Raw genomic sequence first — 20,312 nt, 5'->3', positions numbered from 1 at the left:
CTTTCTGCTGGACGTTCGCTCCACGACCCGTCTAGTCTTCCACCCAGTTCATGACACCAGGATTTCGACCTAGAGTCCCCAACTCTAGGATTTTTGCCCGAAGCCTTCGACCCACCAAGACTTTTCGTCTAGAGTTATCACCCCCTAGAATCTAGGGTTACCGCCCCCTAGGATTTTTCACCTGCCTAACCTCAGCTAAGACTTCTCCTCACCTATGGTTACCACCCCCAGGACCTATGGTTACCACCCCCTTAGGGTTTTCCACCTGCCTAACCGTAACTAGGACTTTTACCTAAATACACTTAGGACTTTCCTAAAATCTCATTCAAACTCATTAGATCACGAATAACCTTAACTTTGAACCCTTTGCCATTATCAAAACTCAGGTTTGATCGTCGAATGCTTCCCGCGCCAACAATCTCCCCCTTTTTGATTATGGCAACAAAATTCTAAATTAAGTAAACCATAATTTGATAAAAGCATAAGTTAAAAAGATGTAATAGCAAGATTCAAGAAATCAAGTGCATTTAAATGTAATATTTAGAACGGCTAATGACAACAAGTTGCAAAAAGTTGTATCTCCCCCTTAATCACTTATTCACTTTTTCCTCCCCTTTAATTATTGAACTCTCACTTTTTCCTCCTCCTTTGCCATATATCAAAAATAAAATAGAGAGAAGGTTGGCTTTGAAAAATGACTCACTAAAAATTTGAAAAATAAAAGAATTTTATTAAAATTTAGCTAAGTACTTTAGTTTAAAAAGATGTTGATAAAAGCTGAGTGACATATGATTTTTGTTTAAACACTAAGTTTGAAAACTAATTTTTGTTTCAACACCAAGCTTAAAAGATTGCTTAAAAGTAATTTTTGTTTTAACGCTAAAAAATATTTTGTTTAAAACTAAGCTTAAAAATATTTTGTTTTAAACATTAAACTTAAAAATAATTTTTGAAACTAAGCTTAAAAATAATTTTTGAAACTAATCTTAAAAATAATTTTTGTTTAAACATTAAGCTTAAAAATATTTTTATTAAACATTAAGCTTAAAAATAATTTTTGAAAATAAGCTTAAAAAACTAAAAAATAATATTTTGTTTAAAACTAAGCTTAAAAATAAATTTTGTTTAAACATTAAGCTTAAAAATATTTTTGATTAAACATTAAACTTAAAAATAATTTTTGAAAATAAGATTAAAAGACTAAAAAATAATATTTTGTTTAAACATCAAAAAAACTGAAGGTTTGAAAAGTAAAAAGACTTTAATTTGGCTTCTTAGACTTTAATTTGGCTTCTTTTACTTCCCCTGATTAATGTCAGCCAATTTCCTAAAGTCCAAGCATGAGTAATAAAACATTTACCTTTAAATAAATGTCTAACCTTTAGTTACTAACTGTTTACTATAAGATAGTAGCTTTCACTTAGTTAGTCAAATTAAGTAAGTGTTTCAGTTAGTTTGCCTAAGCTTTGATAACTTAATTTGATTAATGTGAACTTGATATTTATTGCTCAGATATATGTTGATGCACAAACATAAGCATTCTGAAGTCTAGGCAGTACCCTATGCATCTCACATCATTTTAAGTATTTTTTTAAACACAAGCAAGGTAATCCTAGTGTGCTTGTGAGATGCTCTGGCTTAAACCTAGGGATACATGTTTTCTAGGGGGTAGAGACCTTGGCTAAGTCCAAATTTTGCAACACTAATAAAATTGGGATTTTAAAAATATTTTTCCTAGAAAGAGAAAAAAGTTTGAAATAGTAATAAAGAGAAAAATGTCTTTAAAATAGACTCTATTCTACTGAGCACATCTCTATTTGTCTTCTAAATACACTGAACTTAAGTTCAGGTAAAGGTTTTGTGAAAATGTCAGTCATGTTTGACTTGGACTCAACATAGTTAAGTACAATGTCACCCTTAGCTACATGATCCCTTACAAAGTGATGTTTCACTTCTATGTGTTTAGTCCTTGAGTGTTGAATCCGATTCTTGGTTAAGTTAATTGAACTTATGTTATTCCTATGAGTGATTGTGAGATGGTTTTGTGATTAATTGAATTTATTTAGTCAATTAGTTTTATTAAGTTAAGTTAGATTAAAAATTGGTTAGATTGATTAGTTTTAGTTTATGTTAGTTTAATTAAGTTAAATTAATTTAGAATTAAATTGAATAAATTTAAATAAGTTAAATTTAGTTAAGATTAAGTCTAATTAGGAGTTAGATTAATAATCTTTATTAGTTGATTGGGTTAATTAATTAATTAGGTTAATTAGTTGATTAGGTTAATTAATTAGGTTAATTAATTGATTAGGTTAATTAGTTAATTAGGTTAATTAGTTGATTAATTAATTAGGTCTAAATTTTACCTAAGTCCATCTCACCCTTTTCTAAATTAGCAATCAGGGAACCTTATGGGTTGTCATGAGATGGTTAGTTTTATCTTCAATTTAGGTTACAATCTAAGGATTGATTTACATTTGAGTTAGACTCAGGTTTTAAAATAAGTTAATTAAATATTTATTTCGATGATTGGCTTCCAGGCTATGGTGAGGCACTAGGCCTTCTTGGATATGGGATCATCTACCACTTCTAGACAAAGTCTTTCAAAGAAATTGAATATTTAATTTCCTTACAGTAACTCTTAGGTCTAACTGATCAAGTGTAAATCAAGCCTAGGTCCTTATCTAGCATAGTCTAAGCATATATAATAAAAGTAGTAATGCAAGCATCAAACAAGTTTATTTATAAATAAAAATGATTTTTCTACTGGCTCCCCCTGGATCATAGCCTCGATAAGCTCTATCAAGATAATAGATTTGATCCTTGGGGACCCAATATTGTCCAAGTCCAACTTGATTAATCAAGTTCAACTTGGGGACCCATGCTTGGACTAAGTTTCTATTAGCTCTATTTACAAGTGATAAATAAGATCTATACTTTTCTTTAGCCTTAAACCCAAGTCCGAATCGATTGTAAACGACTCTTAGTTTTTCAAGAATTAGGTCCAAGCTCTTGGAACTCAAAGTGAACCATTCCAATGTATTTTTAAGTTCTTTGACTTGAGTTTTCAACTTAGAATTTTCTTTCTCAAGTTGTTGGACTTGAGTTGAACTTCCAATTTGAACTAGCTCAGTCCAAGGACTCAATTTAGTCTCCTCCTTAAGGATTGTTACTTCCTTTTGGAGTGACTTGCCTCAGAGGTTGGATTTTACTAACCTACGCATAAGATAATTGACTAAATTATGAAGTTTAGTAAGTTGAGAATTTCTTATAGTGGGGTTAGGCCCTTCGGAAATGGATACAGATCCATGGCTTTGCTCGAACTCAGTTTCCGATTCGCTCTTAATTTGTGATTCTTTGAATTGTTCCCAGGCTGTAAGCGTGAGGAAGCTCGTTTGTTCGAGCTCTTCGTCGAAGTCTTCTAAAGAAGACTCATCCCATGTTGCTTGCAGTGCTTTCTTCTTCCTTTGTTTCTTGACTTCCTTTTGGTTTGGACAATTGGCTTTGATGTATCCTTTTTGGTTGTAGCCGTAGCAGGTTACATCGAACTTCACTTTTGGACTTGATTGTACCTTCTTGGACTGGATCACCTTTTTAATATCCTTCTTAGTAAATCCTTTCTTCTTTTTATAGAGCTTGTGTACTAGGTTGACGATCTCGGCTATGATCTAGTCGTCGTCATCTTTTGAGTCTGATTCATCTTCGAACTCGAGTTCAGTTATGTGCTTAGCTTTTGGTTCCCAGGTTCTGCTCGTACCTGCAATCAAAGCAATGCCTTTCTTAGCCGAGTGTGCATTAATATGTTCGTGCAATTCAAATTTAGAAAATAATTCATCTAACTTAATTGATGAAAGATCCTTGGATACTTTGTAAGCATCTACCATAGATGCCCACAAAGTATTCCTCAGAAAGGCGTTGAGTATATACCTGATTACGTCTCAATTCTCCACCTTCTGTCCGATTGCGTGGAGGTCGTTGAGGAGATCTTGTATGCCAGCATGAAGCTGGCTTGCTGACTCACCTTCCTACATTTTTATGTTATATAATTTATTTAAAATTAAACCACGCTTCCTTACCTCAGTATTGGAAGTGCCCTTGTGCAGCTCGATCAGTTTTTCCCACAACTCTTTCGCACTTGAGAACGGGCCGACTCGGTTAAGCTCCTCTTTGGTTAGGCCGCATTGAAGGGTGTAGGTCGCTTTGGCATCGACTTCAACTTTCTTCATTAAGCTAGCATCCCAGTTCACGCATGATGCTGGTTTTCCAACACCATCTCGTGGAAGCTCGAGACCTGTTTGGATAATAATCCACATCTCGACTTGCGTCTTGAGATGGTATTTGTTGGTGCGGGAAGCATCCGACGATCGAACTCGTGTTTTGATAATGGCAAAGGATTCAAAGTTAAGGTGTTTTGTAATCTAACAAGTCTGTTTGAGTATTTCAGGAAAGTCCTAGCTGCGGTTAGGCAAAGGAAAAACCCTAGGGGGTGGTAACCCTAGGTCATAGGGGGTGGTAACCCTATGCGGAAAGTCTTGGCAGGTCGATGGCTTCAGGCAAAAGTCCTAGGGGGTGGTAACCCTAGGTGGAATGTAAAATACGGCAACAAATGATAATAAAAAAAAATATAAGGTTTAATAGACAAATAACCTTATTAGGATTTTTAGGAATTTTTAGAATTTTCTGGGATTTAATCTGAGCCTGTAGGACGTATTTTGATGGGATAAAATTTTTGGCTTTGGAAAAGGTCTGTTTAGAATACCCGGAGGTGGGAGTTAATTGAGGAACGGATCTAGGGTTTAATTAGAAAATCCCTAAGTTATAAAAAGGGAAAACTCCCGTGCCCTAACTCTCCACACGGCGCCAACTCCTTCCCAAGCCTTCACCACGCGAGTACCAGCCGGCCTTCCTCGTCCTCAAGCCCTCGCCCTCACCGGCCTCTCCCTCCCTCAAGCCACAGTCGCCGCCCTCCCCATCTGATCTCTCCCTCACGCGAGCGCCGCAGACGCCGTCGACCGCTTCTACTCGACGCCGACCCTAGCGAGCCCTAGCTCCACCAGTATCTTTCGGCCACGAGCTACGGGCAGCAGGCCTCCCCTCTCCTCCTATCTCTTGCAGATAGCCCAAGCATATCCTTGCCGCCAACACAGCCGTGCCCTAACGCCTCTCCACCGCTTCTCCAGCACTCCTCTTGAGGTGGAATTTCCTCCTCCAAATCGTGAGACAAGGCAAGTACTTCTTTTATGTGGGCATGACTTCTGTGAGGTAAGGTCTAGGAAACTGGTAGAAGCCGCTCGTTCGATTCCGAAGCTTGATTGATTGTGAATGGAATTGTGTTCGTTTTGGGTTATTGATCCGTGGTGTTTTGGTTGCTGATCCATGGTGTTAGTGCTCCGGGTTCCTGCGATTTACATGTTTGTCTAAATGCTCGAATGAGATGCTCAACGGTTGCTTGAATTGTGATGCGAGTTTTTTTTTTCCGAATTGATCTCGTGTTTAACTTGCACTGTTCTGGTTTCCAATTCTGATTTGAGTGTTCATAATTTGGTTCAGGAATAGATTGGGCTTTCATGGTGGGTTGAGAGATTGTGGTCCAGTGTTATGGTTTCAGCGCAAAGATTTCTTAAAGTTTCAGCGATGTCCTTGTTGGGTTTTTCGGGCCGCGAAAACCGCTTTTCGCTTCGCGGAAACCCCGAATCACCCAAAGCAGTAGATCCGTGCAAGGAAAAACCGAATGAACTTACGAGTACGAGTTTCAAAATTTTTAGATCTACACTAGATGAGAGTTATACCTTCGAAGCGAGCCCTTTCGCGTTCCCGCTCGTCCAAGGAGTTGCCGGATCTCGAGAGTGTCAACGTAGACACTCCTCTAATGATATCCACACGAACAAGGAGTGTCTCCCACACTCAAAGGATGGAGAAGAAAGCCCCAAGTGTGCTAGCACTTTCTAGAGCTCTCGAATGGGATTGGAAAGGAAGAAAAGAAGAAGGTATAAAAGAAATCTTATACACTCACTAGTAGTATCCTTCCTTTGTGACCTTCACTCTTCCTTTGCTCTTGGATTCACTCAACCATCTTCACCTCACCATGGAAGTCCACAGCAACAGCAGCAAGGAGGAGGAAGAAAGCTTGGAAGAAGATGGAATAATTACCACACATCAATTACCACAAAACCAAAACCTCCTTTGCATTAGTGTGGTCGGCCACGACATTGTAACCCCCTCATTAAAGTGGCCGGCCACAATAAAACCAAGGGGAGAGTGTAACCCCCATGAGGTGGCATACCTCATGAGGTGGAAGTGATGTGGCAAGGATGAGTCATCCTTATGATGTGGCATCAAGTCATACTTGATGTTTCTAATTTCATTTGGTCAAGTCAAAATTGACCAATTTCTTCCTTGTTGAGTTAAATCCAATCTTTGATTCAAGTCAATTTTAGTTTAATGAATCTCAATTCATTAATATAAATTGACTCAATGAATCAAATCTAAATTAGACTCATTCAACAATTGTATCTAATTGAGTCTAACTCAATAAGTCTAATTTGAATCCAATTGGTTCATCATATGAACCCAATCCAATTGGTTCATCATATGAACCCAATCTCCATCCACTTGTTCTTTGTGTGTGACCCAATAGGTTCTTGTAACGTTGGTAATGTTTCTAAACTCCTTTAGAAACATAAGCAATGAGCGGCATCTAGCAATACATCATTGCTACCCGAGTTACAAGAAATGTTGAGATCCAACATCACCTTGTGACTATTAATTATGACTCCTCACAATATATGACAAGTGTCCTTCTATCCTAGACATCTAGATTGATCAATGTGAGGCATAGACCGTGTCATCCTCTGACCAATCTAAATCTTGAACTCCAAGTAGACTCACTCAATCAAATGAGCTCAATATCTCATATTGACTCATTTGGGTATGGCCATACACTTCGTGGTCTTACTCTATCAAGAATATTGATGTCGCTCCCGTCATATGGGAGGGATAGATCCCATCTACATCACTCACATCCCTCTGCATAATTCATTATATACCCAGTAATCGCCTTTATAGTCCACCCAGTTACGGGTGACGTTTGATGAAACCAAAGTACATAACTCCTTATGTAGGAATTCATGGTGACTTCAGGTCTAAGGACTAATAGTCATACTAATAGCCACATGAGAAAGTATATGACACTCATATAACGATCCATGATACTTTCTCATGACGGGTCATTCAGTATACATTCTCTAATGCATACCCATGTGTCAGCTTGATATCTCTATATCCATGACTTGTGAGATCAAGTCATCGAGCTGACCTACATGCTAGTCTTATTGTATTAACATTGTCCCTGAATGTTAATACTCGACTAGGAATGATTTAGAGTAGTGTTCCCTATATCATCTCACTATCGATTCAACTAATCGATTGATATAGGTATGAACCTTCTACTCAAGGACGCTATTATACTTAGTCTATTTGGCACTAATACAAATAAGTATAATAACCAAACAAATGCCTTTATTAATATACAAGAATATGATACAATGAGTCCATACAATCATCAAATGATTGGCTCTAGGGCTCTAACTAACAATCTCCCACTAGCACTAGTGCCAATCAGTATAGGCTCTAAGGCCTAATGACCTAGTGTAACCATCATGCTTTCTTTGTGCCAAAGCCTTGGTCAAGGGATCTGCGATGTTAGCCTCTGTAGGTACTCTGCAAATCTTCACATCTCCTCTATCGATAATCTCTCGAATGAGATGGAAGCGCCGTAGTATGTGCTTGGTCCGCTGGTGTGAGCGAGGTTCCTTCGCCTGTGCTATAGCTCCATTGTTGTCACAATAGAGCTCAACTGGGTCAGCGATGTTAGGAACCACCCCAAGTTCAGTGATGAACTTGCGATTCCAAACTGCCTCCTTTGCTGCCTCTGATGCAGCAATATACAATCAGCTACTGTGTCCTACTTCGAACTCTTCCAGCTCACAGCACCACCATTTAAGCAAAACACGAACCCCGACTACGATCTATAGTCATCCTGGTCGGTCTGGAAGCTAGCATCACTGTAACCCTTTACAGCTAGCTCATTATTGCCTCCATATATCAAGAAATATTCTTTAGTCCTTCTTAAGTACTTAAGAATATTCTTGACCGCTATCCAGTGACTTTCACCTGGATCTGACTGGTATCTGCTCGTCATGCTCAAAGCATATGAGACATCAGGTCTTGTACATAACATGGCGTACATGATCGATCCTATGGCTGAGGCATAAGGGATTTGATCCATACGGTCTCTCTCCTCTCTAGAAGAGGGACCTTGAGTCTTCGAAAGACTCACACCATGTGACATCGGCAGAAATCCCTTCTTGGAGTTCTGCATGGCAAACCGAAGGATTACCTTGTCAATGTATGTACTCTGACTTAGGCCAAGCAATCTCTTAGATCTATCCCTATAGATATGTATCCCTAGAATGCGGGATACCTCACCTAAGTCCTTCATTGAGAAGCAACTCCCTAGCCAAGTCTTGACAGACTGAAGCATAGGGATGTCCTTCCCAATGAGTAGTATGTCATCCACATACAATATGAGGAAGACAACTATATCTCCTACAACCTTCTTGTAGACACAAGGCTCATCTTCGTTCTTGATGAAACCAAACTATTTGATTGCATCATCGAAACGAAGATTCCAGCTCCGAGAAGCTTGCTTTAGTCCATAAATGGACCTATGCAGCTTGCATACTCTGCTAGTATGCTGTGGATCTACAAAACCCTCAGGTTGTGTCATGTACACATCCTCGAGCAGGTTTCCATTCAGAAACGCGGTTTTGACATCCATCTGTCATATCTCATAGTCATGGTAGGCTGCAATAGCAAGCATGATCCGAATGGACTTAAACATCGCTACTGGAGAAAAGGTTTCATCATAGTCAATACCATGAATCTGCTTGAAACCTTTAGCTACCAAGCGACCCTTATAGATAAGTCCATCCATGTCAGTCTTTCTCTTAAAGACCCACTTGCACCCTATGGGTTTTACCCCTTCAGGTGGATCAACCAAAGTCCATACTTGGTTGGTGTACATGGATTCCATTTCGGATCTCATGGCCTCTAGCCATTTCTCGAAATCTGGTCTCATCACAGCTTCCTGATAGGTGGTAGGCTCATCCTCTATGAGCATAACGTCATCATGGTCAGACAAGAGAAATGAGTATCTCTCAGGCTGACGACGTACCCTATCAGACCTGCGAAGAGGTATGTCTACTTGAACCGGTTGTTGTTCCTCAACTCCTTGTGGAACATCATCCACAACACTTTGTGGCTCCAGTTCAACTTCCATCGAGGCTTCAGTGCTAGTATTCGCATCTTGAACTTCTTCAAGATCGAACGTGCTCCCACTAGTCTTTCTAGAAACAAAATCCCTTTCTAGAAAGACCCCAGTCTTTGCCACAACTACCTTGTGCTGACTGGGAATGTAGAAGTAATATCCCTTAGTTTCCTTGGGATATCCAATGAAAAAGCACTTGTCGGATTTGGGTCCTAATTTGTCTGAGACTTGACGTCTAACGTAAGCCTCACAACCCCAAATCCTCATGAAAGACATCTGGGCATCTCTCCCAGTCCATATCCTATATGGTGTCTTTATCACGGCCTTTGATGGAACTCGGTTGAGTATGAAAATTGCCGTGTCTAGAGCATATCCCCATAGATATGTCGGAAGATCTGTGTGACTCATCATAGATCGTACCATATCTAATAAGGTACGATTCCTCCGTTCGGATACATCATTCCACTGTGGTGTTCCAGGAGGAGTGAGTTGGGATAGAATCCCACACTCAGCTAGATAGTCACGGAACTCATGGCTAAGATATTCTCCACCTCGATCGGATCGAAGTATCTTAATACTCTTGCCAAGCTGGTTCTGTACTTCATTCTTGAATTCTTTGAACTTTTCAAAGGATTCGGACTTATGTATCATTAAGTACACATAACCGTATCTACTGAAGTCATCAGTAAATGTGATGAAGTACCTATAACCGCCTCTAGCAGCGACATTGAAAGGGCCACATACATCACTATGTATGAGTCCTAACAAATCAGTTGCTCTCTCGCTGTGCCCACTAAAGGGAGTCTTGGTCATCTTGCCTCGTAGGCATGACTCGCATACCTCATATGATTCAAAATCAAATGAGTCCAGCATACCATCCTTATGGAGTTGGGATAAGCGCTTGTCATTTATATGACCTAAGCGACAGTGCCAGAGGTAGGTTTGGTTCATGTCATTTGACTTGAACCTCTTGGTATTTATGTTATAGATAGGGCTCTCAAGGTCTAGAATATAGAGTCCGTGTAACGACCCAACTCCTGGGTACTAGGCTGTGAGCCAGATCGCTACATTAACTATTGAAACTACTGTGCGGAAAACTGAGCAAATATGAAATTTGCTAAGCTAATTACTGTAAAGTCTTAACCTGACATTCTAAGAGTACCTGAGTGTTGTACACATGCTAGGAGAGACAATCTATGCCTCTTGGATGTCCTGCTAGCTGTAATCAGACATTTCAACCGATCCGTGAGTCGATTGAGGCGTCGGAACGATTCACAGATCGTTCCAGCTGATACTGGCACGGTGGCACCTTCTGGATCGGTCGGCTGACCGATCCACAAGCTTACCTCGCTGATCGATCTCACCGACCGATCCGAGAGACCCTGATCGATCGGGAGACCGATCGGTGAGCCTCCGTGCCGCTGCGTTCAGACGGTGGATCGGATCTGGACCGATCCAGAGTACCTGATCGGTCGATGGACCGATCGGATACTTTCTATGCTTCGTTAGCCTCGGATCGGTCCGACCGATCCATACCTTACCAACTCTGCATTCGTGCAGGTCGGTCGGTGACCGATCCAGAACCTACAAATCTCCTCGAGGCTATCAGATCGAACTAGATCGGTCGGTGGACCGATCCGGAGGATCTGACAGAAGATATCAGATCTCATTGGATCGGTCCGACCGATCCGGTGAAACTCGAACAGCGATCGGGAGACCGATCGATGTCTGATTCACTCGAGTTCGATTTCAGACTTTGGCGTGCCAAACATTACACAACAGTTCTAAAACAATGGAAATACATTCCAGCATGTAAGTACTAATATTCTAAACATGATGACTAAACAAGATATAGTTTACTAAGCTGTAACAAGACTAATTCATAAAATTAGACGTGTTAAGTACTAAAACTGAAATAAAAGCGTGTAGATCCCAAGGATCTTTATTCCAGACCCCTTGCACACACACATCATCGTAGCATCGCCTCCCGACCTCCGCTAGTCCACTTTTCTTTTACATGTATCTGCAGTATAAGAAAAGTAGTACCTGTAAGCTTAAAGCTTAGTAAGAAACCATCTACCTCACTAAATCATGCATACGATGCGAATATGATTTTAAATCATGTTGTTTGAAAAACATACTGAACATGCAAGCATGGCATGGCATATCAACCCAAGCATAAACTGGAACTGAAATATGGCATAAACCGAGCATGAAACCGAAATGAAACAACATGCTGAGCTAAGCTATCTGAACTGAAGCTGCAATCAAACTCAACTAGCATCACTGCTTTGAGTTTTGAAAACTAATACATAATAAGTGAAAATAATAAACATCTTGCTTTGAACTCCTCTAACTGTGCGCGCATCCCTACGAGACCCGGGATTGCAAGTTAGAATCCATAGGTTACTAGGTTATCGAACCTAGGGACGATCAGGCGTCCACCCATGGATATCTCGATCCAGCAATCGAATAAAAGTAAAATCTGAATCTTGTTTTATTTTACTTTGTTCTAGGTTATCTGAACCTAGAGCTAGGTTATCTGAACCTAGAGGCTATTGGGAGCCCACCCAATGGATATCTGATCCATATAGCTGTAATAACTAATAATAACTGAATAAAATGTTTCTATTACATTTTATATGCTGTTAGGACGCCTATTGGTACATCCTTCTGAACTGGGCATTCTACCGAATGCTTGGCGTGCACTAAAAGCATGCCCTAAAACTGAAAACTATAAAATTACTGAACTAACGCCATAACTAACAAGCGAGAGCAATTATACTGCAGGTGAGGGGTTTCTTACCTCAATCGTAAGGTTTTCTTACGATTCTATTCGCTAGGGGTTTCCGGAAAACTGTCCGCTCGACGAACCGCTTACGTCTTCGCGTTCCTCTCGCGGAGAAGAGCCCCTTTCGTGTTGGAGTCGTCGCCGGAAGATGATCCTATGGACCCTTGCCTTGGTGTGCCGTGCGTGAGGAAAAGGAGAAGAAGGGAGAGGCGGCGGTGAGGTTTTGGAAGAGAAAGTCGCGTGAGGTGAAGAGGTGCCGAACCAAAATAAACCAAACCCCACTTAAGTTTATTATTTATATTAAGTGGTTTAATGAACCCAACTCTAATATAAATATATTTGGTTCTCCTTCCTTTCAGCACGGCCCTGCTGGGTTCAACTGGTTACTAACATTATCCCTTACACCATAGGTCTCGGGTTCGATTCCCGCCTAAGCTAGTTTGCGACCTATTTGTTTTTGCTACTTCCGCTACTCGGAAAATTCCGGAAAAATATCTAATAATTCCAGAAAAATCATAGAATAATTCTAAAATAAATTTGGGAATTTTTCGGGCTTTACAATCCCCCATACCTTATAAAAAGTTCGTCCCCGAACTTAAAACAATTCTGGGTACTTCTGTCTCATGCTGGCCTCTGTCTCCCAAGTCGCCTCTGCTGCTGTGTGATTTTGCCAGCTGACTTTAACTAATGGTACTTCCTTGTTCCGTAATTTCTTTACTGCTCGGTCTATTATCTGAATAGGCCGACTGTCATAGCTGAGATCATCACGGACCTGTACCAACTGGGGCTCAATCACCTGGGTGGCGTCTGGAATATGCTTCTTCAGCATGGAAACATGAAATACGTTGTGGACTGCTGACATCTCCTGAGGTAGCTCTAGCTCATATGCTACCTTGCCCACTCTCTTCGTGATAAGGTATGGTCCCACATATCTGGGAGCTAGTTTGCCCTTCTTTCCGAAACGCATGACTCCCTTCATGGGAGCTACTCTGAGGAAAACTGTATCCCCAACTGAAAACTCTAGGGGTCTGCGTCGTGTATCAGCATAGCTCTTCTGACGGCTCTGTGCTGTCTCTATCCTCTGGCGAATCTGCTGTATGGCGGCTGTGGTATCTACTACTAGATCTGTCTGAAGCTCTAGCTCCTTCTGTTCACCACTCTCATACCAGCAGATTGGTGATCTGCACCTCCGCCCATAGAGTGCCTCATAAGGTGCCATGCCGATAGTGGCCTGATAACTGTTGTTGTATGCAAATTCTGCTAGACTCAGATATTTGCACCAACTTCCCTTGAAATCTAGGGCACAAGCTCGGAGCATATCTTCGAGTACCTGATTCACTCGCTCCGTCTGACCATCTGTCTGAGGATGGAAGGCTGTGCTGAATTTTAGCTGGGTGCCCATAGCTGACTGCACACACTTCCAGAAGTGTGATGTAAATCTGCTGTCTCTGTCTGATATAATGGTTCGTGGGACTCCATGCAGCCTGACTATCTCCTTGAGATACAACTGAGCTAGTTGCTCCATGGAATAGGATATTCTGATAGCTAAGAAGTGGGCTGATTTAGTCAACCTGTCGACTATTACCCAGATGGCGTCAAAACCATTCGTGGTTCTGGGTAGTCCCACTATGAAATCCATGGAGATATCCTCCCACTTCCATTCTGGAATCTGTATAGAACTCCTGGTCGCTGATGTTCTGCCTTGACCCTCTGACAGGTGAGGCAGATGCTAACATATCTGGCGATGTCTCGCTTCATCCCGGGCCACCAAAAACGTTTCTTCAGGTCTTGATACATTTTGGTGGAGCCTGGATGCATCGCATAGGGAGTCCTGTGAGCCTCATCTAAAATCTGCCTCCGTAGCTCCTCCCGATCTGGAACACAGAGTCTGTCACCAAAATACAACACCCCACTGTCGGACACTCTGAATTCTCCACTTTCTGATTCTGCTAGCCCTTGCTTGATTTTCTGAATTTCAGGGTCCTGATCCTGAGCTGACTGAATATCACCAAGCAAGGTAGACTCTAAGGTCATAGTAGAGAGCTGTCCCACGATGAGCTCGAGACCGAAATCCACGATCTCCTTCTGTAGGGGCGGCGACATGGCGGTAAGAGACAATAAGGTAGCACTGGATTTCCTGCTAAGCGCATCTGCTACCTTATTGGCCTTCCCTGGATGGTAGAGGATGTCTATATCGTAGTCCTTGACCAGCTCAAGCCATCTGCGCTGTCGCATATTCAGATCCTTCTGAGTGAAAAAGTACTTCAGACTCTGATGATCTGTATACACTCTGCACTGAGCTCCATATAAGTAATGTCTCCAAATTTTGAGAGAGAAGTGCCGCAAGCTCAAGGTCATGAGTAGGGTAATTCTTCTCATAATCCTTGAGTTGTGGAGGCATAGGCAATCACCTTGCCGTTTTGCATCAATCATTGCTCCTAGTCCCAACTTAGAGCATCACTATAGATGTCAAAGTTCTTTGGTGTCGTCTGGTAGAGCCAAAATAGGAGCAGTCGATCTCCTTTTAGCTCAAGTTCTCACAGTCCTCATCCTTTGGAATTTCTGTTCTTTCCGGTAAGAGTCTGCTTGGGAGGCTACCTGGAGAAATCCTCTACAAACTTCCTGTAATATCCTGCTAATCCCAGCTGGCGTTCTTCGGCTGCTTCCAGTTACTTACTGCTTCTATCTTGCTGGGATCCACCATAATACCATCCTTTGAGATGATGTGCCCTAGAAAGGCTACCTGGTCTAGCCAAAATTCACATTTCGTGAATTTGGCGTACAGCTGGTTTTGCTGAAGGATCTGTAAAACTGTCTTCAGATGTTCTGCATGGTCCTCCTGAGTGCCTGAATAGATAAGAATGTCATCGATGAACACGATGACAAACTTGTCTAAGTATTCTCTGAATACTCTATTCATGAGGTCCATGAATGTAGCTGGGGCATTTGTCACGCCGAAAGGCATGACTACGAACTCATAATGTCCGTATCTAGTCCTGAAGGCTGTTTTAGGTATATCACCTTCCTTGACTTTAACCTGGTGATATCCTGATCTGAGGTCGATTTTAGAGAACACTGTGGCTCCCTTTAGCTGGTCAAACAGGTCATCTATCCTGGGAAGAGGGTACCTGTTTTTAATTGTGACCTGGTTCAAAGCACGGTAGTCTATGCATAAGCGCATGCTTCCATCCTTCTTCTTCACGAACAACACAGGTGCTCCCCATGGTGAGTGACTAGGGCGTATGAAACCCTTGTCAAGAAGCTCCTGTAATTGCTCCTGAAGTTCCTTCAGTTCTGCTGAAGCCATGCGGTATGGTGCCTTGGAAATTGGATGGGAATGAGCTCTATCTCAAATTCAATCTCACAGGTGCCACGTTTTGCTCTGCCCCTTTGTTGACTATAAATGCTAGGCTTCTATGTCTAGAGGTAGATCTTTGAATCCCCCTGCATCCTGAATCCAGTAACTTCTGTGCCTTCATAGCTGAGAGCAACTTCTTGGCCTTTCTCTTTGGTTCCCCGCTGTATTCAAATTGCACTGCCGCTTCAGGTTGGAAGATGACTTTCTGCTTACGGCACTCTATGGTAGCACCGTATTTGATCAGAAAGTCCATTCCAAAGATAACGTCATAGTCGGTCATTTCTAGCACTATCGGATCGCAAAAGAGCTCCCTGTCTGCTATAATGACCGACACTGCTCTGAGCCAGTGCGTGGATGCCATGATCTCTCCTGAAGGTAGTGCCGTCAAAAACTGACCACTGAGTACCTCTGAGGGTATTTCTAATTTTTCAGAGAACATCCTGGCTATATATGAATGGGTTGCCCCAGTATCAAATAGAACAGTAGCACTATACTGAAAAATGCTAATCTGACCTGTGACAACCGTCGAGGCATTGGCTACGTCCTCTCTGGTGAGTGCGTAGATCCTCGCATTCGCTAAAGCTGGAGGGGCTTCTAATCTGCCCTGGCTGATAAGTGGGCCTTCTAGAGCGGCCTGCATCTGATATAACTGAGCTGGCTGGCCTGCATACGGAATCTGCTGTGGCTGAGGAAGACTGGTCTTGCTCGGGCACTGCTTGGCCATGTGCCCTTCTTGTCCACATTCAAAGCATCCTCGTGTGCCCTTGCGACAAACCCCTGGGTGGAATTTCCCACAAGTGACACACTTTGGATAACTGGGTCGCTTGCTAGATGGTCCTCCTTTTGAGTCACTCCCTGATTTGCGCTTGTTGTTGGAGTTCCCTTTCCAGTTGGAGCTGTGGCCCTGCTGTTTCTGAGTGTGAGAGCTTCCTTGGCCTTTGGACTCTGAGGAGACTTGCTTCTGTTGCTTCATGCTGTTCTGGTAATGCTCTGTGGTCAAGGCACTGCTCACTAGCTCCTCCGTGGTCTGTGGCCTATGAATGCCACCAGCCACGTTCACTGCGATCTCGGGCCTCAGCATCTTGAGCATCAACCGGACTCGTTCCTTCTCTGTGCTGACTAACTCTGGACATAGACGAGCCAACCTGTTGAATTTCTTCACGGCTTCCTCCACTGAAAGGTTGCCCTGACGAAACTCCGTGAACTCGTCGTAGTGGCGGTTTGTAACCCGCATGTGAAAGAACTCCTCAAAGAATTCCTTCTCGAAGTCCCCCCATGACATCTGATTCACGGGGCGCTTCGTTCTGATCCTTTCCCACCACATGCGTGCATCTCCTGTCAAGCAGAAGGAGGCACACTTCACCTTCTCGTGTTCTGGCCAGTCCAGAAGCTCCATCGTGCTCTCCAGTGTTTTGAACCAGGCTTGAGCATCCCATGGTTCACTAGTGCCTGAGAAGTTCTCTGGCTTGACTCGCTGCCACTGGATTAGATAGGCTTCCTTCCTTGGCTCAGCTGCTGGGGCTGCTGGTGCTGGTGGAACCTCTAAGACTACCGGAGTTGTCAAATTCGGTTCCGGGGTGACTGTGGGGGTACTTTGCTGATTAGCCTTTAAGGTGGCTATCTCCTGTTGCTGTTCAGCTAGCTGCTGCTGTAACTGAGCCACTAATGCTGTAAGGTCTGGAGGAGGCACTGAACTGCCTGCCTCTTGCTGGGGCTCAGTAGCTAGTGCCCTTCTAGCTGGGCGTCCTCGTGCCATTTCTAATGACATAGAGAACATATGTATAACTAATACTATCACAGTTATATAATTTCTGACATCATGTTTAAACTATCATGTACTAACCGGCAATAAGCATATAACATGAACTGTAACTATAAACAAGAACAATTAAGAGAGTAGAGGTATTCTTACTTGGAAGCTGCAGGTACAATGCTGATGTGTGTGTGTAGGAAGTATGGAACACTGCTCTGATACCACTCTGTAACGACCCAACTCCTGGGTACTAGGCTGTGAGCCAGATCGCTACATTAACTATTGAAACTACTGTGCGGAAAACTGAGCAAATATGAAATTTGCTAAGCTAATTACTGTAAAGTCTTAACCTGACATTCTAAGAGTACCTGAGTGTTGTACACATGCTAGGAGAGACAATCTATGCCTCTTGGATGTCCTGCTAGCTGTAATCAGACATTTCAACCGATCCGTGAGTCGATTGAGGCGTCGGAACGATTCACAGATCGTTCCAGCTGATACTGGCACGGTGGCACCTTCTGGATCGGTCGGCTGACCGATCCACAAGCTTACCTCGCTGCTGTACGCAGCTGGATCGGTCTACCGACCGATCCAGGAACACCCTGATCGATCGGGAGACCGATCAGTGAGCCTCCGTGCTTCTGCTGCGTTCTGTACGCAGCTGGATCGGTCTACAGACCGATCCAGGAGTACCCTGATCGGTCAGTAGACCGATCAGTATACTTTCTATGCTTCTGTTCGCCTCTGGATCGGTCGGCTGACCGATCCATAACCCTTACCAACTCTCTGTTCGTGCCTGGGTCGGTCGGCTGACCGATCCAGGAACCTACAAATCTCCTCCGAGGCTACTGTATCGAACTAGATCGGTCGGCTGACCGATCCAGGAGGATACAGCAGCATACTGTATCCCGCTGGATCGGTCGGCTGACCGATCCAGTGGGGCAGCTCCGACCCTGATCGGTCTGGAGACCGATCAGTGTCTGATTTCACTCGAGAGTTCTGATTTCAGCACTTTGGCGTGCCAAAACATTACACAACAGTTCTAAAACAATGGAAATACATTCCAGCATGTAAGTACTAATATTCTAAACATGATGACTAAACAAGATATAGTTTACTAAGCTGTAACAAGACTAATTCATAAAATTAGACGTGTTAAGTACTAAAACTGAAATAAAAGCGTGTAGATCCCAAGGATCTTTATTCCAGACCCCTTGCACACACACATCATCGTAGCATCGCCCTCCAGCCTCCGCTAGTCCACTTTTCTTTTACCTGTATCTGCAGTATAAGAAAAGTAGTACCTGTAAGCTTAAAGCTTAGTAAGAAACCATCTACCTCACTAAATCATGCATACGATGCGAATATGATTTTAAATCATGTTGTTTGAAAAACATACTGAACATGCAAGCATGGCATGGCATATCAACCCAAGCATAAACTGGAACTGAAACATGGCATAAACTGAGCATGAAACTGAAATGAAACAACATGCTGAGCTAAGCTATCTGAACTGAAGCTGCAATCAAACTCAACTAGCATCACTGTTTTGAGTTTTGAAAACTAATACATAATAAGTGAAAATAATAAACATCTTGCTTTGAACTCCTACTGTGCGCGCATCCCTACGAGACCCGGATTGCAAGTTCGAATCCGGTTACTAGGTTATCTGAACCTAGGGACGACTGTGGGCGTCCAGACCATGGATATCTGATCCAAGTGCAACTGAATAAAAGTAAAATACTGAATCTTGTTTTATTTTACTTTTTCTAGGTTATCGAACCTAGAGCTAGGTTATCTGAACCTAGAGGCTACTTGTGGGAGCCCACCCAATGGATATCTGATCCATATAGCTGTAATAACTAATAATAACTGAATAAAATGTTTCTATTACATTTTATATGCTGTTAGGACGCCTATTGGTACATCCTTCTGAACTGGGCATTCTACCGAATGCTTGGCGTGCACTAAAAGCATGCCCTAAAACTGAAAACTATAAAATTACTGAACTAACGCCATAACTAACAAGCGAGAGCAATTATACTGCAGGTGAGGGGTTTCTTACCTCAATCGTAAGGTTTTCTTACGATTCTATTCGCTAGGGGTTTCCGGAAAACTGTCCGCTCGACGAACCGCTTACGTCTTCGCGTTCCTCTCGCGGAGAAGAGCCCCTTTCGTGTTGGAGTCGTCGCCGGAAGATGATCCTATGGACCCTTGCCTTGGTGTGCCGTGCGTGAGGAAAAGGAGAAGAAGGGAGAGGCGGCGGTGAGGTTTTGGAAGAGAAAGTCGCGTGAGGTGAAGAGGTGCCGAACCAAAATAAACCAAACCCCACTTAAGTTTATTATTTATATTAAGTGGTTTAATGAACCCAACTCTAATATAAATATATTTGGTTCTCCTTCCTTTCAGCACGGCCCTGCTGGGTTCAACTGGTTACTAACATTATCCCTTACACCATAGGTCTCGGGTTCGATTCCCGCCTAAGCTAGTTTGCGACCTATTTGTTTTTGCTACTTCCGCTACTCGGAAAATTCCGGAAAAATATCTAATAATTCCAGAAAAATCATAGAATAATTCTAAAATAAATTTGGGAATTTTTCGGGCTTTACAGTCCGTTTATTAGAGGTGCACTACAATAGAACATATCGTTTAAATAGACAGAACAACATTTGTTCTTTATTATAAACGAGAATCCTTTCTTGTCCAAACAAGAAACTGAAATTATGTTCTTAGTCAAGGCAGGCACATAACAACAATCATCTAATTCTAATACAAGCCCAGAGGGAAGAGATAGATGATAAGTTCCTACAGCAATAGCAGCAACTCGTGCTCCATTGCCTACTCGTAGGTCTATCTCACCCTTCGTCAATGCCCTGCTATTTCTCAGCGCTTGTACATTAGTACAAATGTGTGAAGCACATCCGGTATCTAATACCCACGATGAAGAAATAGAGAGGTTGACTTCTATAACATGTATACCTGAAGTAGAAATCTTATTTCTCTTCTTTGTAAGATCTTCCAGGTATTCTTTGGAGTTCCTCTTCCATTGCCTTGCTTGTCCTTGATATAGGTGACAAAGATG

General features: G+C 42.3%; 1 protein-coding gene across 1 annotated transcript; it reads right to left on the bottom strand.

Annotated features, from left to right (window-relative positions):
• Positions 1-3,938: 3,938 nt before the first annotated feature.
• Positions 3,939-4,313, bottom strand: LOC122031517. The gene is made up of 2 exons (XM_042590626.1): positions 4,077-4,313; positions 3,939-4,025 (listed from the first exon to the last, which is right to left on the bottom strand). The coding sequence occupies exons 1-2, from the start codon at positions 4,311-4,313 to the stop codon at positions 3,939-3,941; spliced, it is 324 nt and encodes a 107-aa protein (XP_042446560.1).
• Positions 4,314-20,312: the final 15,999 nt, after the last annotated feature.

This window comes from Zingiber officinale, chromosome 11A, assembly GCF_018446385.1.
Source record: "Zingiber officinale cultivar Zhangliang chromosome 11A, Zo_v1.1, whole genome shotgun sequence".
In the NCBI taxonomy this organism is placed as follows: Eukaryota; Viridiplantae; Streptophyta; class Magnoliopsida; order Zingiberales; family Zingiberaceae; genus Zingiber; species Zingiber officinale.
The sequence above is the reverse complement of the archived record's forward strand: the minus strand, read 5'-3'. Positions and strand labels throughout refer to the sequence as shown.